The following is a 27,696-nucleotide window of genomic DNA, read 5'->3' as shown; positions in this document are numbered from 1 at the left end:
GTAATGGATTTACTGCAAAAATCAACTTGTTAAGAAGCTCTAAAACTAAGAAGAAAGCGTTATAAACTATAAAGTAATGTCTGTTTTCTGTTCCTTTTAGCCCCTTTTTTTCAAAAGAAAAGAAAAGAAAAGAACCCATCTTTATTGATTTACTTACATATATATATACATATATATATTAATAAATAAGTTATATATAGCTTATGTTCTCTCTCTCACTCTATCTTTTGCGCACTATAGAATAATGCATGTGGGGTTCAATCTGATTTAGAAAACAGCAGCAGGAAAAAAATGAATGGGTACTACTTGTAGATATCAAGAATGGAAAAGGGTTCTTCTTCAGCTGCTGCTGCTGCTGCCGCCGTTGGTGGGGCGGCGGACGACGGCTTGAAATTCGGCAAGAAAATCTACTTTGAGGGTGTGGGTTCTGGGAAGCAGCACGGCGGGGGTCCGAAGTCTCCGGCGAAGAAAGTGAGGAGTGCGGCGGCGCAGGGTGGTCAGACAACACCAAGGTGCCAGGTGGAGGGGTGTAAGTTAGATCTGAGTGATGCTAAGGCTTACTATTCTAGGCACAAAGTTTGTGGCTTCCATTCTAAGTCTCCTAAGGTCATTGTTGCTGGTCTTGAGCAGAGGTTTTGCCAGCAGTGTAGCAGGTCAGTTTCCACCCCCCCACCCCCACCCCCACCTATTTTTTTATTTTTAATTTCAGTAATTAAAAAAATGGGTTAATTGCTTGCTGAATGACTGTTTTTACTGTTAGTTCATTCTTGTCTTAAGGTAGTGTACAAGGTAGTATAAATCTATTGTCCTATGGTTCTTGAATCAAGAATTTGGACACTTATACCCCTAATTTGTTTGTGCAAACTGTGTCAAGTGGTAGAAACTAGAAAGTGTCTGTCTTGGGGCTATTTGAGGAACAAGAAAAGTATCTTTGATTGTTAATCTAACGACCAGAATTTTCGGAACATTCTATTCGGGGAATTATTTCCGGTTCTCACCGGTGGTCACACATCCACCAATATTTACTACAAGTGTATCTATTCTGTATCCTTGTTCGTCTTGACCAAAAGTCAATTCAGACTACATGTTTCTGTTAACCTGTGAATCCCCGAAATGTCGTCACCTATTTCTCAGGAGTGCTTGCTAAAATATTGAAAAGATCCTAATATTTGAAGCCGCATAGATTTACAAAGGAGTAATACTCTGTATTTTGAAGGGGTTGCGTGGATTAGGTCAAGGGGCTTTGTCTGAGAAACTCATGTAGTGTGTCCAACTGTACTATGTAGTATTTCGTAGGCATAGTACATGTAAGAAACAAATATCGGAATTGACGAGCGGACGGAAAAAATCAAATAGATATTGTAAATTCATAGAATGGTAGTCGACGTAGGAACTTGAGAAACAGATTTAATATTTGGTGAATGCATCAATTTGAAGATAAATTATATACTTAGAACTAGTGTGACATATTTCGTAACGATTAGTTGTCTGATGAAGTTTGTGAGAATTGTCTACTTTTGTATGATGGCTAAATCTAAGTGACAGTGATCCCTAAATACCAAATGTAGCTGTAATAAGTACCAAATTCTGATGTACCTTCAATAGCGAACTGTGGCCTCCACTTATTCTTGTAATAAATAGTTTCTTCCAGATTTCATCAATTGCCCGAATTTGACCAAGACAAGCGAAGCTGCCGCAGACGCCTTGCTGGCCATAACGAGCGTCGGAGGAAGCCGCCACCTGGCACTTTGTTCTCCCCTCGCTATGGAAGTCCTTGTCCTTCCATGTTTGGTCAGACTTCAGACATCCTTTGTCTCAAATCTCTCTATTTTCAAGAACTAATCTTGCTTTTTACACTACTTTCTGCTGAACTTTTTTTTTTTTTTTTTTAATTTTCCCTCTTTGTAGATAACCATAGCAAAAGCGGAGGAATTGTGATGGACTTCACCAATTACTCGAGCCTCGCTGGATCTGGAAATCAAGCTGCCATTGGTGGAAAACATCAGCTCCCGTCATGGCAGAACAACTCTCTATCCGGTCTTGTTCAAGGCTCAACAAGCGGGCCCCGTTACTCCGGTGTTCACTCCGGTGTACCTACGGAACACGGCTGTTACGGTGGAGCCTCGTCGGGCTCCAGCAGTGCTCTCTCTCTTCTGTCAAATCAGCCCTGGGGATCTTCAAGAGGTCGATCCTTGAGCCTCGGGGCAAACAATTTTCTCGATCCCGGTGCTGCAGCCATTGGTCAGTTCCCTTGTTCCTCCTCGTGGGGTTTCAAGGACAACCAAGTTGGTAATAACAGCACTTTGCACGAGATGCCACCTGATCTGGTTTTAGGACAAACTTCTCACACAGGTAACAGTCACTACACTGGGGAGCTCGGTTTGGGTCAGCCAAACGAGGCGCAGTTCCATGAGCTTGATTACTCGAGGGGCTATGATTCTTCAGTCCAGCATATGCATTGGTCGCTTTGAACTTCCAAGTACCTAACAACTTTCACGTATGTCTCTTTAGAAGAGACGGACTTGTGTTTGTGTTTGTGTTTGTGTTTGTGTTCGTGTTTGTGTTTGTGTTTGTGTTTGTGTTTGTGTTTGTGTTTGTGTTTGTGTTTGTGTTTGTGTTTGTGTTTGTGTTCGTGTTTGTCTTTTGTAATGTTGAACCAATAGGCAGGTGCATTCAGCCTTTGAACTCTTGAAACTGCTTTGTCTGAAGTAGTTCATCGCCATAATAAGCATTCAACTGCTATTTGTCTTCGAATTTCGGGATCTGCCGTACTAAACGTGCTTCTCTTTGACTGACAAACAAGATTGGTAGTACCTTTCCATGATTTGAAGAATAATTTGAAGGGCTAAAATGCAACCAAAGTAAAGAACTCGAGAACTTTTATTACCGGGCGTTAACCCCATGTTTTTCACACAACATCGTACTGTCTAAGAAGGACATAATTACCTAGCAATTTAGCATGAATCAATATATAATACGTAACCTCCGAGGAATCAAAACCCCGTTTTTCTAGTGGTCATCTTCATCTATTCCCGGGCAGTCGGACATGAGCGCCTCCATGGTCTCGTACTGAAAATGTACCAGATCAACGAATTAGAACAAAATTCTAGAAGATCGATATTGTCATATAAAATATTCCGTGTTTCGAGTTTAAAACACGAATTACTGTTTTGTGAATGCGATCTCTCGTTTACCTGACACCCACAGAAGAGGCAGTAACGAAACTCATCTCTTAGCTTCAGCAATATATTTAGCAAATCCTGCGTCAGAAAAAAAAATACGATTATAATTCCAGATATACAGCCAAGTATGCCGAAAGTTAGCCTCCCTATTGTACGTCACAACTGCAAAGAAAGCATCTACTAGATTCCATTCACAAGATTCTTGTAGGTATTCGTATTTCAAGAGCAAGTATAAGAAGTGATTCAATATCGTTCTAACCTATCGTCGGCTTTTAAATTGGCTGAATCAATATCGGAAGTAGATCATTTCAACAAACCACAATCAATCTAATAAACTATAAACTAGCAGATCGTATTAAACTCAATTAACCCACAATAATAGTTCCCACGCATCGTACGAACTTCCAAATTCCAGCAAAAGATTTCACAAACGAAAGCAAGAAATTCAGAACTATTGCAATTCATAAACAAAATCACCTCTTCGGTAATTTCTTCTTCTTCTTCCACCTCCTCTTCCTTTTCTTCGTCCTCGTCTTCCTTCTTCTCCACCTCAACAATATCCCGATTTTCCAGCTGCGCAAGCGCCGCCTCTGCTTTCCGAAAATTGACCACAATCCTCTTACTCTTCCACCGCTCCTTCTGACGGCTCCCGAAATCTTGCATCAACTCCTCCACGTTTCTCTTTTCTCTCTCATCGTTTTCTTTCTCTCTCCTAATCTTCTCTATCACCGGATCCTCTTTACCTATTCCGCCCCGACCTCTTTTTATCTCCATTATAACCGGCTCAGCCCTTCCCGAACCTTCCTTCCCCAACGCCGAGCCAGGAGTATACCCCATTTGTTTAAGCATTTTGAAACCGATATTCGATTGCGGAATTGCCGAACCTAAATTCGCCAATGTTTGCTTATCCTCTTCTATTTGCTTGCGCTCCCTTTTCAGCCTTTTCTGCTCGTGCCAATTTTTGGGTGCTTTCGATTTCTTCCCCGATGAATTCGACGCTACTACATCACTTGCAGAACCCTGATTAAAGGCAATGAATGATTTTTTTTTAATTAAATAAACAAACAAAATCAACACCAGAAGCTAATAACTTCCATAAAAGCAATAGAATTCAGGATAAAAAACATGAAAACCCCGGTTAATTGAATTATTAGGGTCTAGGGTTTCGCAGAAATTTCTGGAATTAGGGATTTAAGGAGTAATTGAATGATTGAATGAGTTATGAAAATTAAATGTACCTTCTTTGAAGAAGATTGAGAAACGGCTACAAACTGAGAGAGGTCGCCCATGTAATCCTCTTCTTCTTCTCCCGCCATTAAATTTCTTGCTTCCGACCACTATCTCAATTTTGTTGTTCTATTAATTCATTGAAATTTAATTTTAAAAATATGTATTAAATTTAAATCGGTTTAAGGTATTTCACTCCAATTAATTATTTAATTTAAATATTTAATTATGCGACAATTTTTTTTGAATATAACAATAAACTAATCAAATACTAAACTGAGAGTAGATAACATGCGGTCGAGGTTAAACTATTTTGTTAACATTGAGTTATAAATAAATATATATATATTTTATCATAATCGAAGTTTAGCAATCATCGGCCACCCAAATCGGACTCAAAATACACCCAAATCGGACTCAAAATACAGTTAAACATCTATAAATTAATACGGTCGGAACAAGCAAAATTCTATTAATTTAGCGAAATATTAAATTATCGAGTTAATAATATTATACATTTTTACCAACTCGGAACCGAAAAATATAATTATTTAAGCAATATTATTAATTTGTCGAGATTTTAATGTACAATGCTGCATGCGGAGGTAACTAAGAGAAATAATGGGGATTGCTGCCCCCAAAAGAATATGAATTAATACCGTTCCTTATATTTGACCCGTAAGAAAAATATGGAGAATATCATAATTCATTAAATTTAAATCTTTTGGTTCTGACTACAAAATAATTATAAAAAAGAAAAGAAAAAACAATTCATTGAGTTTGAACAAATTGCCAAAAATGGCAATAAGTCAACAGCTAAATGACTTGGGGCAAAAAAACATTATATACATACACCTTACAAAATATCCTCTAATCCAAAAATGGGATAAAACCATAATCAAGAATCTGCAACCAAAGCTCCTCCACCACTTCAAATATCTTACCCCTCTCAAAATGCAATCCATCTTCTGCAGAGAAAACATGTATTCGATCCTCGATTTCAATCCAGCTCCGCCCCGGAACCTTCCGGACACCTTTCTCTCTCATCGAACTTCTCAAAGCCGCCACATCACTCCACTCACCAGCCGAAGCGTATATCCCACAAAGCAGCACATGAGCGGTCGAATTAAACGGATCGATTCTCAGAATATTCTCCGCCGCCCGTTTTCCAACTTCAAGATTCCCTCGATTTCTGCATGCAGCCAATAGAGTCTTCCACATCACAATATCAGGCTCGTAAATTCCCATCCGACCAATAAAAGCTTCTGCTGCTTCAATTCTCCCCGCCCGAGCGAGCAAATCGACCACACACGAGAAATGCTCTCTTGTGGGGCCCACACCGCTTTCTTGTTCCATTGACTCAAACAGCTCCATCCCTTCTTCCACAAGTCCAACATGGCTGCAAGCTGTCAAAACTCCGACAAAAGTTACCTGGTTCGGTTTTATACCATGACCTTTCATTCTCTTAAAGAGACTCAACGCTTCTTCTCCATAACCAAATTGTGCATACCCCATAATTAAACTACTCCACGAGATAACATCGGTATTTCTTGTACAGTCGAAGAGCTTTCTCGCTCTTTCGATTGATCCACACTTTACATACATATCAATTAATCCATTTGTGACCATTATGTCCTTGTCGAGCCCGTTTTTCATCGCACAGCAATAAACTTGATCGCCCATTCCTAAAGAGGAAACTTTTCCACAAGCCCCTAGTATATTACTTAAAGTAATAAAATCCGGTCTTCCGTGTAATAGCAGCATCATTTTAAATAACGAGAAAACTTCTGTAACCAGATTTTGGTGCATGCATGTAGTGATAATAGCATTCCAAGAGACTAAATCTGCGTTGCTTTGAATTTCGTCGAACATTTTATATGCATCTATATAGCCTGAGCAATTAGCATACATTGTAAGTAAAGTATTAGACACTGGAATGTCTAGATTTAGTCCGCTCTTTATAATATACGAGTGGACCTGTTTCCCTTGGGAGAGGGTACATGGTTCAGTGAACCCACAGAGCAAAGAACGGACTGTGATGTCATCTGGTGCTGACGTGGCGAAACGCCTCATTCGAGAAAATAATGCCATGGCTTGATTTGCATCACCGCCATATGCAAAGCCGGATATAACGGCATTCCAGGACACTATATCGGGATTTTCTATAAGTTGGAAAGATGTTTTTGCCGAATACCAAAAGCCACATTTTGCATACATATCGGTCAATGAGCAACCTGCAAAAGCATCGCCTTCAAACCCGTATTTTATACTTATCGCGTGTATCTGCCTCCCATATTCTGGCTGAACGAGAGAGCCACAAGCACTGAAAACACTTCCGAAAATGAACTCGTTGGGAATGTAGCTACCCTGAGAGAGCATTTTCTTGAAACAGTTTAGAGCTTCTAACTCATAACTGAGTTTTGAAAACCCGGAAATCATCGAACTCCATGAAATCAAATCTTTTTTCTCGATGCACGAGAAAACATCGCACGCCTCATTGATCAGAGCAAACTTGGTGTACATTGCAATAAGAGCGTTTTGAGCTATTAGGTGGGATCCAAATTCAGATTTGATTACCTGTCCATGCAACTGCCCACCCAAACCAGCATCTGCAATACTCGAACAAGCTTTAATCACACTTCCAAATGTAAAGTGATCTGGCGTAAAACCAGACTGCTGCATTTGCACATACAATTTTAAGGCTTCGATATCCCTACCGTTCTGTGAGTATCCAGCAATTAACGAAGTCCACGTCACCACATTTCTTTCAGGCATATTTTCGAACACTTTCCTAGCATCATTTGTCGACCCACATTTTCCGTACATATTGACAATATGGTTCTCGAGAATCATATCTGGCAGCAAGTTGGATTTCATAATATGGTTGTGGATTTTTCTTCCATATTCTCTTGATCTTAAAAACGAGCATGCGGAGATCAAATGAGTAAAGGTGCTTGCATCTACCATACAATCACCACTCTTTTCTATAACATCGTATAGCCGAAGGGCGTCTTTGAAATGTTTTTGCTTGCAGAGGGATTTTAAGTCAGCGTTAATTGATTGTCTATTCTCGAAAATAGGATTTGCGATATTTTGGAGGCCACGGGTGATGACATGGCTACAGGAATATTTTAGCGTAGGCTGCAAAATTTTAATCATTTTTTTGAGGAAAAATGCAGATATTTCCAAAAGTCCATATGCCTCACAGTATACAAACTCTTAAAATCAGCTGCAGATTCCAACCACTCCTACATTGTATTAAGCAAGTAAATCGTGAATCAGGCAATAAATTTTTCAACAATACAGAAATGATGGAAATGAATTTTACGTTCAACCTAAAACGTTTGCTCGAGAGAAGAAAATATGTGCTCAAATTAGTACTTCACACAGTATATGCCAAAATCAAGAAAGTGGAGGCAACTTACATTATGTAATTAGCATCTCGTAGTTTCGATTCGAGCAATCACACCTCTATGGAACTCTTTACAAGCTATGTGAAGCTCATCTTGTATAATTTAACTTTTCAGTTATTTGTCCCATCCTCCTTCGATCTCCCCATAGTTGATAGTTGCAATCGACAGTTGGATCTATTTGATGAAAATAATAAACAACTAAAATGAAGGAATATCATTTTTTTATCTTTTTTTCTCTCAGCCCATTAAAACCGGAACTAATCACCCGACCGAGGTTTCAAATACTTACTTCACAACTGAGAGGTGAAACTAACATGAGATTTTAACAGAAAAAAGCATCAGCAACAGCCAGTTAGAGATTTTATATTTGTTCAACACCATTTATGAGAAGTGATTCCCACCTGGGCAATTCGTCGAACACGTAGCATGCAAATAATAAAGCTCGACTTTTCTTTCATATGGATTCTTGACAAGACGACCAATAAAAGTAAAAACAGTAAATTTATTGAGAGATCAAGAAAATTTGAAGATCTAAACAAAGAAGATGATGACACGTGAGTAAAGTTTGGTTAAAATCTCAACGGCTATTTTGTTTATTTGGAGTTCATGGAGTAACTGTCTGCGCGGGAGTTCTGAGTGATATGTAGTATTACGTATATATGCCCCTGGGGCTACTTTGGTCATTGTACAATTATTAATTTGGTTATCAATTATTTGTCTTCTATTCTATAAATTAATTTTAGGGTTAAATACAAAAACACCCCTGTACTATGGAGTTTGTATCAAATACCCCCCTGTACTACACATAAATACAAAAACCCCCCTCACATTACATTTTTTTCAAAATATGACTAGAATACCCCTGCTTAGCCTATAAATTAAATGGTTTGTTTGAGTCATTTTCCAATATATTTTTAATATTTTCGATCAATTTTACTTGGGAAATTTTGATATTTATATTTTTTTCTCCAAAACATTAAATTACTTAGTTTTTCTTTCTCAATAAACCTTTTATTTTCTTCCGGTAGTTCAAATTCTCAACAATCATAGGATTGCAAAATGACAAAAATAAAAGGTTTTTATCATAAAATTAAAAAAATATAAGCAATTAGATGTTTTGGAGAAAAAAATATAAATACCAAAACTTCGCACGTAAAATTGACTGAAAATGGCTCAAACAAACCTTTATATATATATATATATATATATATATATATATATATATATATATATATATATATATATATATATAAATGCTTGAGTAGGGGTATTTTCGTCATATTTTGAAAAAAATGTAATGTAAGGGGGGTTTTTGTATTTATGTGTAGTACAGGGGGGTATTTGATACAAACTCCATAGTACAGGGGTGTTTCTGTATTTAACCCTTAATTTTATATTCGCCAAAGTCTAATTAATACTAATTTGCATATTTAATATGTTTATTGTAGGCGCAACTACACCTGATTATAGCCCAACTGAGCTCAGTGAACTGCACGCGTTCTGCAAATGCATAACCGTTTACAGCTCTCCCTCACTGAGCAAAGCAAGTTTCTTCTTCTTCTTACTTACTTCCTTCTCAGCTTCTTTTCTTCTCTCTCTAAAAAACTAACCGCCTCTTTCTCTCTCTTAAAGGCAGCTCGTATCTGCTTCTCTGCTGTTACTCAAGGTATATATCGTAGCTATACGTACATATGTTACATATATACGATCGTACACGCAGTACTGTGTGCGTATATGTGTGTTTCGCAGAGGAAAATTTAATTCCGTCTTTGAAATTTCAGGTGATTGAATGATTTTTTTTTCTGAGGTTTAACAGTGCTATTGTATGTATTTCTGGAAATGTATACATTTGCTTGTGGCGTTTCATATTTTTGTGTGTGCGTGTGTGTGTGTTTTGCGCGAGAACACACACACGCAGAGTAATGAGGGAAAAGTAATGTGGTATTTGTTAGGGTTTGTGCGTGTGATTGAATTTGAATTCCGACTGAAGTTTGATGAAGCAGAATCGATTTTGGAAATACTTTTCTTCAGTTTTACATTTGCCATTATACGAAGCTTCCCCCCATTGTTTTATGCTTTAACAATTGTAAACTTAAATTTCACCTTTATTTAACTGTGTTGATGATTTTCCCCCTTTTTTTTTTCTGTGGTTTTAGGTGATTCTGGGGAATTCTGGAGGCATATAATTTCTTAGTGTGTTTTTTTGGGGAAGAAGAAAAATGACTAAGCACTTGTTTTGGCTGATTGTAACTCTCTGCTGCGCAATCATGGGACTAAATTCTTGGGCAATCACCGATGAATCGGATGGTAATTAGTTCTTTATCATCACTAATTAATAAAGATTTTTATTTCAATCTCGTATTCCTGTTCACTGTTAATGATTGCTTATCCCAATTATGAGTAACTGAGTCTAAACTCTGACATTGATTACTATGATCATTAGCACTTTTTTCAGAATTTTTTTTTTGTTAATTAGTAGACATTTTGGATTTCATCCTTTTAAAAACTACATAAAGTGCAGCCTAATTTGAATGTACAACAACTTCAATTTTTGCATTATGCAGTTCAAGCTCTTCGGGATCTGTACAGATCCCTGAACAGGTCCGAGCAGCTGGTACATTGGAAATCCGAAGGTGGAGACCCTTGTGACGAAGATTGGATCGGAGTTCAGTGCTTCGAATCATCCATAATCAACCTGTAATTTCTTTGTTATTTTTATTTCATGTTGTAAGTTCATGTCTTAGACTAAGTGCAATATTCATAATCAACCTCTTCCTTTTTCAGTCAACTTCACGGGCTGGAGCTCACTGGAAATCTTGGGTATCAGCTGTCCAATCTAAAAAGTTTGAAGCATATGTAAGAAATTGAGGTTCAGTAGTTTATATATATTCTTGTAACCTTTTTTTATCACTGTGTGGACTTCATTTTCACAGGGACCTTAGTTCAAATAACATTGAAGGCTCAATCCCGTATAGTTTACCACCGAACCTCACACACCTGTAAGGAAACCAGTCCACTTAGCTTGTTGCAACTTCATATGTTTTTTCAAGAATAAATAATCTTTTTTTTCCTGTTTCTACAATTGATGCAGAAACTTTGCTATGAATAAGTTTAGTGGAAGCATTCCGTTCTCGTTGGAGGAGATGAAACACCTTCGACATCTGTAAGTAGCCTTCAACTTCAATCAGTTTTTGTATTAATGATCTGTATTTCTTAATCCAACTCATATTGTACTTCTTGCAGGAACGTGAGCCACAACATTTTAGTTGGACCCCTAGGAGATCTGTTTAATGGCCTTGTGAATCTTAGAGAAATGTAAGTTATATTTTTTTCGTTTTACTCACATTTGAAGTTATAGTGAGCATATCAGTATGCCATATTTCTTATTGGGATCATTAGTATAAATCCACAACTTATCAACTAGGTTGATAGATGAATTGATTTTCATCTCTTGATTTGCTCGATAAATTTTGCTTGACTTGAAGCCCCTTTACCTGCTTATTATGCTCATCTTTGGCTAAAATAACACAATCTCAATCGTCTTTCATCAGGGATTTGTCGTTCAATAACTTCACTGGAGATCTGCCCACCTCATTCAGATCATTGACAAACCTCACAGGCTTGTGAGTTTTCTTTTCCTTCTATATCCTCATTATCATGGGACATTATCAATAAATGCAATCAAATGACAAGAGTTATAATTTTCAGGTTTATGCAGAGCAATCAACTCACTGGATCAGTGTTTTTCTTATCAAATCTATCGCTTACTGACTTGTACGTCTTCTCCATTAAAAGTTCAAAATTTATTCCAATCTAGTACAGTTGTTCATGTTCTCACCTACTCCGTTTTTCAGGAATATTGAGGACAACCATTTTAGTGGTGTTATTCCAGAAAAGTTTCAAACTATAGCCAACTTGAGGTTATCCATTTTATAAGCTTCTGCATTCCCCTCATAAGTTTGAAACTTATCACATACTAATTTCTGCAATTATTTGTTCAGGTTTGGGGGCAATAAATTCGACAGAGGAATACACTATCCACCATGGAGATTTCCTTCCAACATTATGCCAAAGGAGCAGAATATCACCAGTCCACCATCAACGAATTTAAGTGCAATCGAAAGCCATCCTTCTCAAGTGTTAACAGGAGGAGTTCACAAGAAGACAAAAAAATCACATGCAGCATCTGTAGTTCTAGTCATTGGTGGGATCGCTCTCGTTGCAGCATTTGCAGCCATTGCACTTGTGGTCCGCAAACGCCGCTCACATGGAAAAATACTCGGTAGTTTGGAGAGCAGTGAAGACTCAATGAGATCTCTACCAATCGGAAGAGTCCGAGGTGAAACACATGTCGTTTTAGCAAAACATAAAACCAATGATTGAGATGTCTTATGGATATTCATATATTTCCTTTGCCTTTTTTTTGGTTTTATTCATGCATAGATTATCTATCAATGGCCACACGGGACAGCCCGCGTTCGTCAGCATTCAGCTCTTCCCCAATGATCACCCCTTCTCGTTTGCCACCTATTCAGACTAGAACGGTAAAATCATCGAAGAGAAAAAATTTCGGCAGGAGTAAAATGATAATTGGTGCAAAACTGTACACAATAGCAGAGCTTCAAATGGCAACAAACAGCTTTGGTGAAGAGAACTTCATCGGTGAGGGTTCCCTTGGTTCTGTTTACAGGGCAGATTTTCCAGATGGCAAGGTAGTACAATACATTTATATTATGAAATATGAATAATGATCTATTTGACTCAATTTATAGGATTTTTTTTGACATGTTTTTTTTCTTTTTTGACAGATTTTGGCTGTGAAGAACATAAAAACAGTACCTCTGTCCATCATTGAAGAACAACAATTCTTCGATGTGATTAGAAATGCATCCCGTTTGAGGCACCCTAATATCGTGACACTTCTTGGATATTGCATGGAGCAGGACCAGCATCTCCTCGTATACGAATTCATCAGGAACGCGACTCTCGATGAGGCTTTGCATTCTGTTGCATACAAGCCACTATCGTGGGGCCTACGCCTAAGGATTGCTCTTGGCATAGCAAGAGCGTTGGAGTAAGTATTGTGTGATATCTGTGTTTCCAGTTTCCAAATAATATACCATCACTTATTTTCTGGTAGAAATTTATAATATATTTTTTTTCTCATATTCTCAGATACATGCATTCGTTCTGTGTGCCACCATTTGCACATAGCAACTTGAAGGCTGCAAATATCTTACTTGATGAAGAGCTTATGCCCCATCTTTCTGACTGTGGGCTGTCTATCTTGAGACCTCTTTCCAGCAATAAAGTAAAACTCAAGGTACATGTTTTTATTTATTTTATTTCTTTATTTACGTCTCGTAGTGATGTAAGTGATGAATATGAATTAATAAACAGGCTTCTGAAATGGCAATTGCTGACAGTGGATACATTGCACCAGAACATTCTCAACCTGGTTTTGGTGGTAACACAAAGGCTGATGTTTATGCCTTTGGAGTGCTGCTTTTGGAGCTTTTGACAGGAAGGGAGCCTTTCGATAAGTATAAGCATCTTATTCTACTACGGTTTTACTTTTTCGATGTTTTTTTTTTTTTTTTTTTTTTTTAATTTGCATAAGTCGAAAAAGAGAAAAATATCTCATTTTTTTTTGTTTTGTCTATAAAATATAATGTGTAGTTCAAGACCAAAAGCAGAGCAATCGTTGACGAGATGGGCTTCATCGAAACTTCATGACAGCACATCATTAGGACAGATGGTTGATCCAGCTATTATAAGAACAATCTCCTCCAAATCTGCCTCTCGCTTCGCTGACATCATATCCCCATGTATACAGGTACGTAAAAACCTCAAAAAACGCCATCAAGTAAAAATACCATATTCTATTATTACATAAAATTATACCGTCTGAAAATGCATCATCGCAGCCTGAGCAAGAATTCAGGCCCACCATGTCTGAAGTTGCCAAGTCTTTGATGCTTCTGCTGCAAAAGCCAATTGCCCCAGATGGCCTTGAACCCGACTCTTTCGATCGATCTTTTAGGTCAACCAATACCCGTTTCTGTGGATCACCTACTCTAAGCTGCTACTCCGTGTAAGAGTCAATATAACATACATTTTGATCTCCTGATCACATTGATGTGAAATAATGTAGCATAAAACTAAAAATACACAAACTGTGTCGCACCCAATTCTTTAGGTTAAGACAATGCAGCAGTTTCAAAAAAAAAAAAAACAGTACTAACAATATGTAATTCAGTAACATACAAAAGGTCAGCTACTAATGTTAGCAGGAACAAAAGTTTTATGCAAATGTCGAAACCATTTCGTTTGCTCTTGTTCGGTACGACGAACATCTGGTTGCATGGGGAAGTTATACATTTAAGCCACTACTGAGCAATGAGTTAATCTCTCCAATGATATTGACAGGTCTTCCATCGAACAGTTTCGAAAGGGTACTCTCACAAAGTCTCTTCAACTCTCTCGTTTTCACAAGAGCTGCTTCCTGCAAAATAATAGTTTACGAATTTTAGTAGCCATTCACTTGTCTTTCCCAGAGTATCTATTTTTAGACTACAAAACTACCCACTGAATCCAACTATTAAATCAAAGTATTCTCAGAAAGTAAACTTTAAAACCTAAATAAGCTAACATCGATTCCACTTCCGTAACCTAACATTAGAGAGTAAACTATATCTCTTTCAACCCAGCCCATTAAACACCGAATTGCACTATATAAGATGAACTCACTTGTTTCGGCCATGAAGAAGACAGCGAATTTTGCAGCTCCACACGTTTGTTATAAATGTCTTTTAACCCTTCTTTTAACTTCACCTCGTGGTGCTTCTTTTCCTCCAGTGTACTTACCAAACGATCCAAAAATCTGAAATTCAGACAATTAACATAATGAACCTAAGCGAATATACAGTAACGCAAGAAAGCATTATCTATGCCCAGGCTAGTGTAATGAATAACGATACCTTTTGGAATTGAGTATCATGATCAGGTCCCGAGTTTTTCTATCCGATAATTTCGAGATGGCTTGAGAGATATCAGACAGCATTGTCTGAATTGCTTCAGGAGAGTATTGTTGAAGCACAAAGGGAGCTACTGCTTGGACTTGATGTTGTAAAGATAAGGTTTCTTCATTTGTCAATTCGAGGAACCTCTGATTCAGAAATGCTTTCGCCTAATGGTATAAATATCACAAGTCAATCATAAGATAAGAAGAAAATCAGTAGACTAACAAAAAGACAGAAGAGGCTGTGCTACGCTAACAAATTTCCTCCCGTTTTAATAAAAAGGTTAGATCGGGGCAAAAAAAAAAGTAAAGAAAAGAGGATACCTCGAATAAGTCATCCAGAATCTTGTTTCTGTAGTCTGTCTCCAAAAGCTGACTCCTATCATAGTTACTTCCTATTGCTTCAGGATTAGAATATTGGAAGGTTGAATCAGATCCTGTGGGAACGATTAACGATTCAGCGTCTCCAAGGCCATCAATCTGTGGATTATCAACACTTATATCCCAAGAAATCTCCGACACAGAGACATCTGGAATTACAGGTTCTTCTATGCTATCAGAAATCTGATGAGTCTCAATATCACTAGCATTTACAATTTCATATGGACCCAATCCATTGCCATTATCTTCTGTTTCAACGGTACCAATATCCCAATCAATCTGGGAGCTGTCCATAGTAATATCCCAGTCAATGTTTTCGGCTGCAAAGTCAGCTTCCTCGGTTATGAGTGCAGGTTCATCAGCGCATACTTGAACATTAACAGCATCAGAAACTTCAGAGCTCACAGAAACATTAAGAGAAGGGCGATTTTCACGAACATAAATCAAGCTTGACAAAACAGAGCCAGGTGTTTTCTGCAAACGTATAATAGGTTTGAGAAACAGGAGGCAACTCAGGTAAGAACAAGGAACGAATTCGAAAAGTTTCTTACATCCTTGTCTGTATGAGCATCTTTAACAAATGTAGAATAGAACTCGATGGCCTTTGAAACAGAATCAGTGTTCAATAGCTCTAATATCTGACTGAAAGTGCTGGGAAGAGATGTTACAGCTGTTTCTAACAACTCTGACCTGACATTAATACCCTGTAGAGACCAGATTCGTGCGGTGAGTCGATAGCAGAAAGAGCAAATACAAATGGAAATGGTGAAAAATAGACAGTCGTAAAGCAAAATCAAAACCTGCAACCCTAGCTCTTGACAAGCCTCTAAAAATTTGGCTGCTGAAAGAGCTGCGTTTCTTTTTATATCAGCTTCCCTTCGTTCTAATTCTGCAAGCTGTTGTTGACTCTTGTTGACTTGCTTCTTCTGATACGGGCTTTAGCATGAAAGAGAACCCTCAATAAACATAGACGTAATAAAGTAAGTTCGCCTCTAAAGCAATGTTTATATAAGTTTTCTTACATTTCGTAGTTCACATTTTGGACCATTATCTGAGCAGCCTCGCCAAGAAATATATGATCTTTGTCATATGCACGCACAATTGTCTCCCAATCACCCTGTAAAATATGGGAAACATAACTATAAAGTATAAATAAACTGTTTAAACTCGAGAAAGATGTTATGATGCGTGTGTGTGTGTGAGAGAGAGAGAGTTTCTGGAGATCTTACAGCAGCACCTGAAAGCCGGCCAAAGAGATTACGGCTTTCCGGGGTTGACTTTACAAGAATTTCATAAATTTGTTTTGCTTCCAGGTAGCTAATCCCTGAAGTATTTTACAATTAGAAAAAAGAGATAAAGTCACCACCACAGAAGTAATTCCTCATAATTATAATTTTAAAACCTATCAAAATCATATCTACAAATTATTGACTAAAAAAAATAATAAAAACAGTTTCAGCTCTGAATTTTTCGAAGGTAATTTCGGGAAGAATAAGCTAATCTGCCTTTTGCATAACACAAACCATTTTTCTCCCAGACGCACAAATAGTTAAAATTTCATTCCTAAAAAAATTAGTAGTTAATCGAGTTAATTAAGTAGTTGATTTAAAAAGGATAAAAAAAAAAATTTGAGATTTATAGGAAAAAATGAACATGAAATAAAAAAAACCTTCGGGGTCGAGAGTTTGAAAGAAAGGATCAATGTCTTTGGGCAGAGAAGCAAAAGAGGCGGCGATCTTCGCCCTCACAGCCGCCATACGCTTCCTCCAATCCACCGGAATTCTCTTCCGATCCACCAGCCATTCTTCAATTCAACCAAAACTAAACATCAATTTCTTCTCCATTTCACAAATTTCCAAATTCTGATTAAAAAAAAAAAATTAAAAAAAAAAAAAAATTGAAGTGAAGTTGTGTGAATGGGAGCTGATGAACTTACCTCCAAGGCGAGCGTATGCGATGTCGATCGGCAGGTTCCGAATTTCGTCTTGATTTTGCATTTCTTCTAATTGGAAATTTTCTGGTTTTTTTAAGCACAAAATCACTGCAAATTATCAGCTTCTTCGTAATTTATATATACTGCTCGAATTTCAGGCATTCACTTCAGTTGCTTAATGTATATGCGTTTACAAATTATTACAAAGCCCAACTTAGATTTGATTTAGTGTTCATCGAGAAATCAAAATGGGCTTCACAAATAGAAGCCCAATATAAGGTTTTATTATTATTTTTCTTTTTTTTTAATCCAAATTGTACAACCATCTATCTAGCCCAATAAATTCAAATTATTTAATTTCAGGCATTTTAATATTGCTTTCATCAAATTCAATATCTTGCGAGTGATCTGCACATTCTGTATTTTGATCATTTTGTAAAATTTTAAACCTAGAAAAAATAATTATGAAATTTTCGATTTTTCCCACCAAAATGTTTATAACGTCGATATTATAAGGTATATTTATCTTTGAAGAAAAAAAATTGAATTTCCAATTCGATTTCGATCCGAGTATTTTTCTTTAATTAAGTTCTGAATATTCTAATTTCTTAACAAAATAGAAATAAATTTGGAATTAGTTTTTCACCGAAGAAAATAAACTTTTTGTATGCAAGTGCTAATTTAATTGAAAGCAAACTAAATCCGTATTCAACTCTTTTTCTCCTTTTCTATTTAATCTTATAATTTTTTTGATTTGGGTGTAACATCTACAAAATGTGTATCTAATTGTAAATTTGGTATTTACTATTCACATATATCCCCACAAACTTGTTATCTATTATAGTTGGAAACACGTTTTTTATGTATTTTTTGCCAGAATAAGACGAAAGTCGCTATTTCAGTGATAGTTTTGAAATTGTTTTGATGATATTTGGGGGCCAAAACCCCGTCCTTGTCATTCCATTTGCGCGGGGACCCGATATAAGTAACCCGGGTCGACCCGAACCCGTATATCACTTACTTCGCCCAGAATTATTTTTCCAATTTTAGAAAATAGCAACCCCACTTACTTTACGCTCAATTTCAATTCTCCAGCAAAGATAACACTCAGTTTCGCTCCGCCAGATTCACGCGCCGCCGCGATGACAGATTCCGCCGCCGCCGACCAACATCCAGAACCGCCCCCACAACCATCCACACCCGCCGCCGCCGCTTTCCAGCTCCACCCCCGTCGAGAGCCCTTCGAGCACGGCCTTCTCCCCATCCCCAAACTCATTTTCAACGACGGCGTACAGACCCTTTCCGGTCTCAAATCCACTCTCCTCGCATCGAATTCCAATCACCGAGTCAGCTCGGAAAATCTAGCCGGAGTTCTTCAAATCCCCATCGAACATTCCCGCCTTGTGATCGAAACCCTATCCTCGGTTTTGTATGACGATTCCGATCCTTTGGTGACGGCGAGTACTTCGGAAGAAGTAGATGCAATTGGGGTTAATGTGTTCGATTTGCTTGTGTTTTTGTGTATACAGAGTTACAAGAGGTTGTTGCCAAAAGGACATAAGGATTCTGCTGCTGTGGCCGATGTTTGGCCGTCTACTTCCGCTTTTGATGGGTTTTTATCTGTGCTGTCGCCTTTACAGGTGATGACTTTTGCTAATTTGTAGATTTTTCGGTGTTTCCGTCGGGTTTGGTTGGACTTGCTTACTGAATGGTGGTTTTTGTTTTTTGGTTGGGGGTGGTGGGATGGGGGTCAATTAGGGTTGTGAGTGTGCGAATTGGGCTAGTTTGTATTTTTATATTTATTGTTTTGCTAAATTAGTTGGTTCTTCCAAGTGTTTGTTAGCATGTTACGCCATGTGTTATAACTTATAACTTATATGTGAGAACTGACTGCGCGTTTTGCATCGAAATACGAAAGGAACGAGTTTATTTTTAGTTCACTATATACCATCTTTGTAGGATGTACCTCATTGCATAGACACGAGATATATTCAAAGTGGATTCATAAATGTTTTGTTTTTGGGAAGTCTTCCGACTTCCGTGTAATTAGTTCCAAATTTCTGCTTAAGTTGGATTCCAAAATGTGTGATAGATGGCAATTAAGTTATTAGTTCCTTAATGTTGTCCATTAATGGTTTTACTCTACGAGCAAATCTAACAAGTATGGATATACCTGTTGCAGTTAGTGCGAAGCAACAGTCGTAGGTTTATGCCGTCTCAAGCTGACGAAGAGGCTCATCAGCTATCGTATCTTCAGAAACACATAGGCAATATTGTATCTCTCTTGGCAGACATTGCAGAAGGGGAAGGTGATGAATCTATGGTATGTAAAATTGATGTCTCGTTCTGCATTCTTTTAGAACTGGTTTATGTAATCAGATGGGGTGAGTTCGTTTTTTTATTTATAATGTAGATTGATTCTTCATTTCAGGTTTTATCCATGGACAAATTCGAACATCTTGGATTACTGATTTATTTTGGGGAAAGGGGATCTCCGAGGATTCCCTTGAGCCAGAATACTCCGTTTTTCGCAAATTCGGATCCCGACATGCCCGCTGCTCCAGTTCCTGCATCACAAGTTCTCGATTGGCTTCTCCAAAATATATCTTCTACATTGGAAAATATAGCTGATAGAGTTTCTCTAAAGGAAAATGGGCCAAGTAATTCTTCTGATCAGGATATCACAATGGCTGATGTTGGCACAAGTTCTGCCAAGTCCTCAACCAGTCCCAGAGGTCCAAGTTTGATCGAGGGAATCTCCAAATCTTCATACGTAAAGCAAGCGTCTGATCTTAAGGGCACATCTGTAAAGGTGCAAACTGTTCTATATCCCTAGATATACTCTTCTATCTTGTTTCTTCTTTTTTTTTCTTACTATTTTGAAACTTCAGCTAGAAATTTGCGAAAATAGTTTGCATGAACACGGTGTTCACTTGAGTTATCTTCAGGGTCCCATTAAAAGGCGGTTAATTTATTTAATGAACAAAGTTATGTGAACCGTGAATTCTATTGCAAAGCTAGGGACAGAATTTTATTATCTGAGAGGTAGATATAATGAACTGAGCTGAGCTTTACTTGTATGCGCGATAGAGTACGTGTTCCTGTCAGAATGAGATCTTCCACTTTTACTTACCATGAGATGGTAGTTAAATGGTTAATTGATGATGTATCCCCTTTTAAGCCTTACCCTCTCGCCATTGCATTTCAAAAATCTGGCTCCCGCTGCTAAACTACTTATTGGATAGCTTTTGGTGCTTTTCCGTAGTTTTATTACGTTTTTGATACATCTGAATTCATATCGAAATTCGCACCAGGAATTTTCTCACCTCTTTCAATTTTTTGCTCAGGTTGTAAACTGCAATGAGTCGGTGATTTACATCTTGGCACCACTTAGATATGCAACAGTCTATGGATGCTCTGATGCGACTATTGTCCTTGGAGCTGTTGGCAAGGTAGTCATATGGTTAAAACAGCAATGCGATTCCATTTGTAATATTCGGATAATTAATATTTTTATTATTAATATGGTCATATAACTATTGATGCATGCTGAGCTAATAAGATTATGATTAACTATCCACATAGAAAGTGGTCATTCCTTTCGAAATAGTTCTCGATCCGTTCTCTTTAGTGTGACATAGTTTAGATTTTCCTGTGGTGAAAGTAGAACTTACATATGCCTAAATAATTGTCTCATGCAGGCTGTTAGAATTGAACATTGTGAACGTGTTCATCTGATCACTGCAGCCAAACGTATCTGCATTGCCAACTGCCGCGAATGCGTATTCTTCTTGGGGGTTAACCAGAAACCCCTCATTGTTGGTGATAATCATAAATTACAGGTGAGTTTTATTTCATGTTTATGTGCAATGCTCCTCTGTTTCATTTATGGATTCATGCATATATGAATTAATGAGTTTGTTAATAAGTGGTAATTATAATGAGTTTGTGTAATAAATACCGAGTGCTAAAACTACCTATATCGTCTTAACCCTCAATATAATTACTGACTTCGTGATTCCCATCATATTCCTTTGAGCTTTCACACTCGGTATTTATTTTTTTTCGTTCATCTTTTTACTGTTTGATTTAATACTCAATAGGTGGCTCCTTTTAACACATTCTACTCGCAACTGGAGGAGCACATGAACCAAGTTAACATTAACCCTAATATCAACAAGTGGGATGAATCTGTAGCACTAGGAGTGCTCGATCCACATGATTCATTGTCCCATTCTGCTGGGGTCTCGGATGTTCAAGCCGAATCAGCCACGCGTCTGGATCCAGATCATTATACCAATTTTGTGGTAAGTGCTTTATTCGGTGGCCTGTTTATCTGATGTTATATTACAATGGATTCGTGTTGTTGCTTATTTTTATACTGGTTTTCAGTAATTATTGTTCAAATGGTCTCAAAACCTTGAATCATTTCAGTGTGATTCTGGTTTTATGTATGGCCATGGCCATATTTATCCAGGCTCTATTTTGCATTAAGTAAATTTTGGAATATACTAATATTCATTTTAATCATCAGATTCCTAATTGGTCGGAAAGTGAGCAGGCTGGTTCCACGAAAGATAACCCCTTCACTTTACCTGATCCTTACCTTGCATCGCAACAGAAAAATGTACGTTGAAGTATTTTCTATTCCGGGCCTCATTATTTGTTTGAGCTATTCTTTTTCTTTGACTCGAGTATCATATGAGTTTATTGATTCTTTTGTTCTTAAACCCTCAGCACAAAAACTTGGAAGAAGTTAAGCAAATTCTGAGGGAAACTCAACTTGAAGAGAGCAGGAAACGAGAATTATCGGGTGCTCTTCATGCGTGTTTTAAGGACTGGTTATACGGTAATGCCTCTAAATTTGTTAATGCTACCTCAGTGAAATTGTTTTACGCTTAGCTTTTGTATGTTTTCTGTTTCGTAAATGAATACCTATTGAATATGGCACTCACTTTTTTTTTTTTTTATAAATATAAATGGACAGCATCAGGAAATGTACGGCAGCTTTATTGCTTACACGAATAAGTGCATATGCTGTACGCGGAACAGAAAAAAATAGAGAAACGAAGTTTTACTTGAATATTCAATCAGTTTCAACATCCTTTCCTGCCATTTTTTTTCAATGCTGGGACTTCAAAGCTGCCGTGTTAGCTACGCCAAATTCGTTCAAATATATGAGCTGTGATCTAGTAAATCTGTACTTCGAGTTTGCTAATGAATGATGCCGTAGTTCTCGAGAAACAACGTTATTTCGAGATTTCTAATATGTACAACATCCTTTTTTTTTCTTTTCCCCTTGTGGTGTTCAAATATTGTACTCTCATCAGGACAGCAAGATATTTCGACTTTTTTCGTTCAACAAAAATCTAATAATATCCTCTCGTTTTACATGGAAAATATCGAAGTCTTAGGTTGAAGGAAAGAGCTGAATTATCTTCTCTGCTTGGTCTGGGAAGAAAGTAATGAATAGAAATGCACCTGAAAAATGATCGAACAATCAACGATAAATGAAATGTATTTATGAACAGACAGAAAATCGGACGTTTGAGTTTTTGTTTTACGACTTACTGATGAGAACAGTCCCTAGTACGACTGAAATTTTGCCTTGTATTTGAACTAAACCAGCTTTTCCTGCATTTTGCAGCTCCGTCGAACCGACACAATCGAATGTTCCTGCAGTCGAGATTTTTCCCCCGTCGTTATATCAATACTCACACCTTAAAAAATGGATTATTTACGTAAATAATAATAAAAATAAAAAAATAAATAAAAAACAATCACCAGGTTGTACAGATTGGAGCCCAGAAGTTATACAGGCTATATTTTCATAACCAGCTTGCTCTAACTTGTTAGCAGCAGCAGCAGACCTTAAAATTGGTTCAAAACAACAAAATTCAGTTTTCATAAATATTAGAATATAAAATCAAGAGAAATAACTAAAATTTGGACATAAAAATTTAAAATCGATAATTCGAACTCGACATTGTTAATCGATGAATCAAGAAGATCACCTGAGACCCTCCTGGCAAACAAGCAACAACTTGGTGTCGGGCGAAAACTTGCCCTTGAGAGATTCGACAAACTCCGGATTAGGTTTAGTGAAAGGCAAACCGTAGAACAAACCGGAGAAATTGTTGTGCAGCTGCCGATATATTATTGTTCCTGTTAGGCCAAAAAATAACAATTGAATTAGTTAAGTTGTCGAAACTCGGACGAATAAGTATGTGAATATTAGGTAGCTTAGTTACCGAAATCGTTGTCTTTGTTTTCGATGAAGAGGGGAACGTGATAGCAGTCCTTAATGTGGGATCTCTCGAACTGAATTCTATCTCGAACATCGACAACTGCGTATCCTTCAACCGCAATAAGTTTCTTAGCTTCTTCAGAATCGACGAAATCGACTTCTGCTCTTATTGCCAAACTTCTTGTCTTAAATTGTTTCCCTGTCAGCTTTCTTCCTTGTGAAACCAGCCAACATGTTGTTGCCACATTTCTGTAACCACATTCCTATTTCATCTTAATTATTTATATGACCATCATCTACATATATATATATATACACACACACACACACACACATATATATAGTGACATTGTAAAATAGTTAGCAATGGTAATTACCTTCTGGAGGAGAGTGTTGAAGGGCAACAGCAAGCTATCCCTGCCATATCTCTCTCTCTCTCTAAAGTTTCAAAAAAAATGTCTCTCTCTAGGAGCAGATATGATATGTTTCTTTGCTTAGAGTTGCAATCAAGGGTCCAATGAAATTTAAGAGCGTGAATGGGTTCTTGCCACGTGGAAATAGGGAGAATGTAATAGGATTGGATATCTTTATTTGGATTTCTCCTTTTTAATTAATTGGCATATTCTTTTGCTTCGCGTATAATCAGTGGAAATATTAGCTGCAGATGCAATGGCTATAATATATTTATTTAAATATTTTTTTATTTAATTTCAAGAAATGGGAAAGAATTACTCCTAGTAAGTAGTAACAAAGAATATGCTCAAGAAATTAAAATATAATTTAAAAAAAAAAAAAAAAAAAAAAAGGGTACAGGCAAACCATTGAGCAACAAGCAATTATTCATATTTTCAACAACAATAATATAATCTCACTGCAATTCAAATAAAATTGCTTCAAAAAACATCAACTTTACATGCCAACCGGTTTTAACCGTATCATCGCAGGCATCTTAGTGAACCCTAAAGAAAGTACACAGAAAATTTATTGAGCCCATCCATTCAACATATGTGAAGGTACGAAAAACGAAGCAACCATAGTTCGCCGACACTTTGAACAAGTTAGTTAACATTAGGCCTTTTCTGAGTGGTGTAAGGATAATATTCCTTGCCGGTATCAACTCTCCTAGCCTGACCTCCCGAATCGATGAAGCCTGAGGTGAATGCAAGTGCAGCTCCTGCTGCCATGGCAGTCGAAACACTCTTTGCTGCATAAATTACAGTAAATTAATCGAACATCGATTAGATAAACTTTTAAGTCTCACAGCAAAATACCGACAATTATCTCAAGCATAATAGGTCTTGTATGAAGGATAATTTGAAATACAAGGTAATGTGTAGAGAGATAAGAAATCTTGACAACTCAGTTTTAGGCCTCGTTTGGCTGTTAAGATAAGCCATGAATTCAATGATTAGGTATTATTTGATGTTTAACAAGTGCAATAACTTTTCGGGCCAACCCACAATTATCGAAAATTGAGATCTTATCTTAGGCCTCGTTTGGTTGCCAAGATAAGATTAGCCAAGATAAGACTAAATAATCTAATGAAACCGAATTGTTTTATTGGACCTTGGAAGATCCAATAAAAAAAAACATGACTAAAAAGCAAGATAAGGCATGATAACATCATATTTGCGGGTCGACCCGGCAAGTTATTGGGGATACCAAACATCAAACAAATTCCAATTATTTAGTTAATCATGGTTAATCTCCCCAACCAAACGAAGCCTTAGCGTATCTTAATTGGGGGATTGTATAATTAGGTTCTTATAAGATTGCATAATCTTATCTTGTGAACCAAAACGAGTCCTAAACAATATACGACTATGCGTTTTCACATTTCAGATTTCGGACTGCCGACGTATATATTTTATTCAACCATTTAAACGAGTTTTTGCTTGTTAATTTGACTCGTAAAACGCATTAAATACAAGACAATCAACAGAAAACATCAGATTCCTTGAACTAGTACCTCGTCATTATTCAATAATTTAGGATATATAAGAGCAAAAGCTTCGGAATATCGATGTCAAGAGTCTCAAGAACATGCAAATCAAACTTGCAAAAAAAGGAGAAAATTTATTACCTCTGTAACCCAAAACAGTGGAACCAGCAGCAAATCCACCAACAGCTCCATTAATTAAGTCTCTTTTCATCCTGTATTTCTGCACTATCTGCTCGACCCCGATGTAGATTCCACCTATGGCAGCACACGTGACTCCATAATTGCCCATCATCTTAAGTGTCCTGATCAGACCCGGAAGTGCGACTCGCCTCTCAACACGAGGCACATCGTGCCAGGTGGCAACGACTGTACCCCAAACAGTGCCAGCTACAAGTCCAGTTGTTGCCCCCTTGATAGTTTTCATCGTAGGAGTCTCGTCATCTTCCATTTGCCTTAGCTCCTCGACATCCATTTTAGCCATCTTTCAATGTGTAGAACAAACAGCTGTACATCGAATGGTGGACACGACAAAAGTGAAAATCAGTCTTCATTACATTTATGCTTTCTTGTTTTTGACAATATTTCAACAAAATGAAAATAGAAACTCAATAAGACGAAGGATCGATTTCAAAAGTATCGTAACAAACAACTAAAGGCAAATGCATCTATTACATACGTGAGATTTTGAGCAAAGAAGGATGCAGGAAAAAGAAGCTCAAAGAAACGAGCTTTCATGATCACCGGATATCAAAGAAAAAGAAAATACGATAAAAACTCGAATAACACAGCACCATATGCAGATAACAACTACGTCACTCTAACTCACACTTTAAGGCGAGGCGGACACGAATAAATTCACATTGTATAAAAAATTAAATCGAAACCAAGTAGCACATTTTACGATTTAATAATCTTTACCACTTACCCTCGAACAAAAAAAAAACGATTCTATGTAGAAGAGTTTAGAAGACTCGACCTTTACAGCATCGACAATTGGAATACACAATAAAGAATTTCCCAAAGTAATTATTATTTAAACCATAAAATCAGAAAACTATCTCCGTACTTATACATATGAATCAACGCTGTGATCAAAGTGTTCTAAAGTCAATCGCGAAAAAAACCCATCAATTATATTACGAGCTACAAAATAAACAACAATGGCAGCTGCAAAATACCTAAATTCCAATCCTTTATCGAAAATTCCCGCAGTTGTAATGTTCAAACCCTAGAATCAACAAATTTAATAATAAACTAACAAGAAAATAATAAACGGTTCATCAACAAACATCCATTTCGTTCGATGATTGTGTTCCTGCGTACGCGAAGGAGAAATAGAGAGAAGAAGGTCACCTGATTTGGGCGAGATCTGTTGAATGTTGCCTGATTTAGAAAGACGCAGACAAAGAAAGAGACTCCAGTTTAAAAAAAAAAAATTTAAATTGGAGAGATTTTCGATAAGAACTGTGTTGGGCCTTTGTCGGGCTTTAATTTGGGAAGCCCGAATTTGTTTATAAACTCAATTAATATCAAGTATTGAATTGGGCTTTTTATAAAAGCCCATTTGATATAATTTAAACACGTGGCATAGCAAAAGCGGGCCGAACTGGAATTTGCATGGTGGGCGAATTGAACAATAAGTAAGGAAGACGGAGCCCAAGGCCAATATGGACCACATAAAGCGAGTTCGATCGAAGTGGTCGTTAGAGAGGAGCGCGGTAATAAGGAGGCCGCAAGTATATTTATCAGCTCGTAAGAGAGGAAGAGGGGTAGATGACGAGCTCGGAGACATCCGTTGCATAGAGAAGATTGAATGATAATTCTCGGTAACCGAATAGTAAAACATGTAAATTAAGATCAATGATTGATTGATTATAAATCTCTGGCAAATAAAGGCTATGTTTTGTAAGATTCTCAAATTCTTTTCATTCTTTCCCCAAAATAAAATTATCGTTCCGAAATATTTTCAAAAACTTTCCCTAAAAAGAATTCAAATTTTTCTCTCTCCAACATACATGATTTGACTGCTACAGTGAAAATTGTCTTCACTAAATTACAAACTAAAATCACTTTATCATTCAAATTCTTCTTCCAAAATACCTTTTTTCAATACCTTTTAGACATGATTTGACTTGCTACAGTACAAATTGTCTCCTCTCAAAACACAAACAAACTTTATTTTATTTTCAAATTCTTCTCCCAAAACATCTTTCTCCAGAATAAAACGGAAATGGAAGCCCAAAAGCTTACCAAACATAGCCAAAAAAACTCCCAAATTAGAGGAAATAGCCATATATGATTCGTTATATATATAAACAAATGTAACAAACCCTATTGGGGTTACGCACAT

At 37.2% G+C, this 27,696-nt stretch overlaps 8 protein-coding genes across 11 annotated transcripts; 3 read left to right on the top strand and 5 right to left on the bottom strand.

Moving 5' to 3' along the window:
- The first annotated feature begins 208 nt into the window (after nt 1-208).
- On the top strand, nt 209-2,561 carry LOC105955225 (squamosa promoter-binding-like protein 17). The gene is made up of 3 exons (XM_012978931.2): nt 209-653; nt 1,652-1,791; nt 1,909-2,561. The coding sequence occupies exons 1-3, from the start codon at nt 322-324 to the stop codon at nt 2,469-2,471; spliced, it is 1,035 nt and encodes a 344-aa protein (XP_012834385.2). The 5' UTR covers nt 209-321; the 3' UTR covers nt 2,472-2,561.
- Nucleotides 2,562-2,862: 301 nt separating this feature from the next.
- On the bottom strand, nt 2,863-4,708 carry LOC105955226 (D111/G-patch domain-containing protein). Its single transcript, XM_012978932.2, has 4 exons — nt 4,421-4,708; nt 3,660-4,202; nt 3,195-3,260; nt 2,863-3,069 (listed from the first exon to the last, which is right to left on the bottom strand). Exons 1-4 carry the CDS (start codon nt 4,496-4,498, stop codon nt 3,010-3,012), a joined length of 747 nt encoding a protein of 248 aa, XP_012834386.2. The 5' UTR covers nt 4,499-4,708; the 3' UTR covers nt 2,863-3,009.
- A 391-nt stretch (nt 4,709-5,099) lies between these two features.
- Nucleotides 5,100-8,453, bottom strand: LOC148767780 (Tetratricopeptide repeat (TPR)-like superfamily protein). Its single transcript, XM_088824488.1, has 2 exons — nt 7,835-8,453; nt 5,100-7,657 (listed from the first exon to the last, which is right to left on the bottom strand). The coding sequence occupies exon 2, from the start codon at nt 7,566-7,568 to the stop codon at nt 5,280-5,282; it is 2,289 nt and encodes a 762-aa protein (XP_088680614.1). The 5' UTR covers nt 7,569-7,657; nt 7,835-8,453; the 3' UTR covers nt 5,100-5,279.
- Nucleotides 8,454-9,308: 855 nt separating this feature from the next.
- On the top strand, nt 9,309-16,125 carry SRF2 (STRUBBELIG-receptor family 2). 2 transcript variants are annotated; one of them, XM_088824487.1, is made up of 17 exons: nt 9,309-9,488; nt 9,979-10,129; nt 10,387-10,519; nt 10,607-10,678; nt 10,756-10,821; nt 10,914-10,985; nt 11,066-11,137; nt 11,374-11,445; nt 11,531-11,596; nt 11,677-11,742; nt 11,824-12,161; nt 12,266-12,534; nt 12,631-12,896; nt 12,998-13,145; nt 13,223-13,365; nt 13,502-13,658; nt 13,750-16,125. In XM_088824487.1, exons 2-17 carry the CDS (start codon nt 10,042-10,044, stop codon nt 13,918-13,920), a joined length of 2,199 nt encoding a protein of 732 aa, XP_088680613.1. In that variant the 5' UTR covers nt 9,309-9,488; nt 9,979-10,041; the 3' UTR covers nt 13,921-16,125. The 2 variants fall into 2 exon arrangements, with proteins under 2 accessions (XP_088680613.1, XP_088680612.1); XM_088824486.1 differs by having other exon boundaries at nt 9,310-9,488; nt 11,824-12,162; nt 12,261-12,534.
- Nucleotides 13,958-17,394, bottom strand: LOC105955222 (CDK5RAP3 protein homolog). Its single transcript, XM_012978928.2, has 10 exons — nt 17,161-17,394; nt 16,894-17,028; nt 16,454-16,548; nt 16,247-16,341; nt 16,025-16,160; nt 15,776-15,928; nt 15,168-15,698; nt 14,803-15,011; nt 14,573-14,705; nt 13,958-14,327 (listed from the first exon to the last, which is right to left on the bottom strand). The coding sequence occupies exons 1-10, from the start codon at nt 17,219-17,221 to the stop codon at nt 14,196-14,198; spliced, it is 1,680 nt and encodes a 559-aa protein (XP_012834382.2). The 5' UTR covers nt 17,222-17,394; the 3' UTR covers nt 13,958-14,195.
- A 629-nt stretch (nt 17,395-18,023) lies between these two features.
- Nucleotides 18,024-22,557, top strand: LOC105955219 (uncharacterized). 2 transcript variants are annotated; one of them, XM_012978925.2, is made up of 9 exons: nt 18,024-18,797; nt 19,340-19,480; nt 19,589-19,969; nt 20,505-20,609; nt 20,859-20,999; nt 21,261-21,464; nt 21,692-21,784; nt 21,895-22,006; nt 22,145-22,557. In XM_012978925.2, the coding sequence occupies exons 1-9, from the start codon at nt 18,300-18,302 to the stop codon at nt 22,183-22,185; spliced, it is 1,716 nt and encodes a 571-aa protein (XP_012834379.2). In that variant the 5' UTR covers nt 18,024-18,299; the 3' UTR covers nt 22,186-22,557. The 2 variants fall into 2 exon arrangements, with proteins under 2 accessions (XP_012834379.2, XP_088680609.1); XM_088824483.1 differs by having other exon boundaries at nt 18,191-18,797; nt 19,571-19,969.
- Nucleotides 22,391-23,897, bottom strand: LOC105955220 (Rhodanese/Cell cycle control phosphatase superfamily protein). Its single transcript, XM_012978926.2, has 6 exons — nt 23,782-23,897; nt 23,409-23,653; nt 23,172-23,322; nt 22,942-23,027; nt 22,729-22,833; nt 22,391-22,638 (listed from the first exon to the last, which is right to left on the bottom strand). Exons 1-6 carry the CDS (start codon nt 23,826-23,828, stop codon nt 22,568-22,570), a joined length of 705 nt encoding a protein of 234 aa, XP_012834380.1. The 5' UTR covers nt 23,829-23,897; the 3' UTR covers nt 22,391-22,567.
- Nucleotides 23,898-24,225: 328 nt separating this feature from the next.
- On the bottom strand, nt 24,226-26,821 carry LOC105955218 (outer envelope pore protein 16-3, chloroplastic/mitochondrial). 2 transcript variants are annotated; one of them, XM_088824485.1, is made up of 4 exons: nt 26,700-26,785; nt 26,525-26,574; nt 25,488-25,850; nt 24,226-24,608 (listed from the first exon to the last, which is right to left on the bottom strand). In XM_088824485.1, the coding sequence occupies exons 3-4, from the start codon at nt 25,825-25,827 to the stop codon at nt 24,463-24,465; spliced, it is 486 nt and encodes a 161-aa protein (XP_088680611.1). In that variant the 5' UTR covers nt 25,828-25,850; nt 26,525-26,574; nt 26,700-26,785; the 3' UTR covers nt 24,226-24,462. The 2 variants fall into 2 exon arrangements, with proteins under 2 accessions (XP_088680611.1, XP_012834378.1); XM_012978924.2 differs by lacking the exon at nt 26,525-26,574 and having other exon boundaries at nt 26,700-26,821.
- Between the last annotated feature and the right edge of the window lie 875 nt (nt 26,822-27,696).

Source organism: Erythranthe guttata, chromosome 10, assembly GCF_056151865.1.
Source record: "Erythranthe guttata isolate IM_541 chromosome 10, IM_541, whole genome shotgun sequence".
Taxonomy (NCBI): domain Eukaryota; kingdom Viridiplantae; phylum Streptophyta; class Magnoliopsida; order Lamiales; family Phrymaceae; genus Erythranthe; species Erythranthe guttata.
This window is presented reverse-complemented; position numbering and strand designations above follow the sequence as displayed.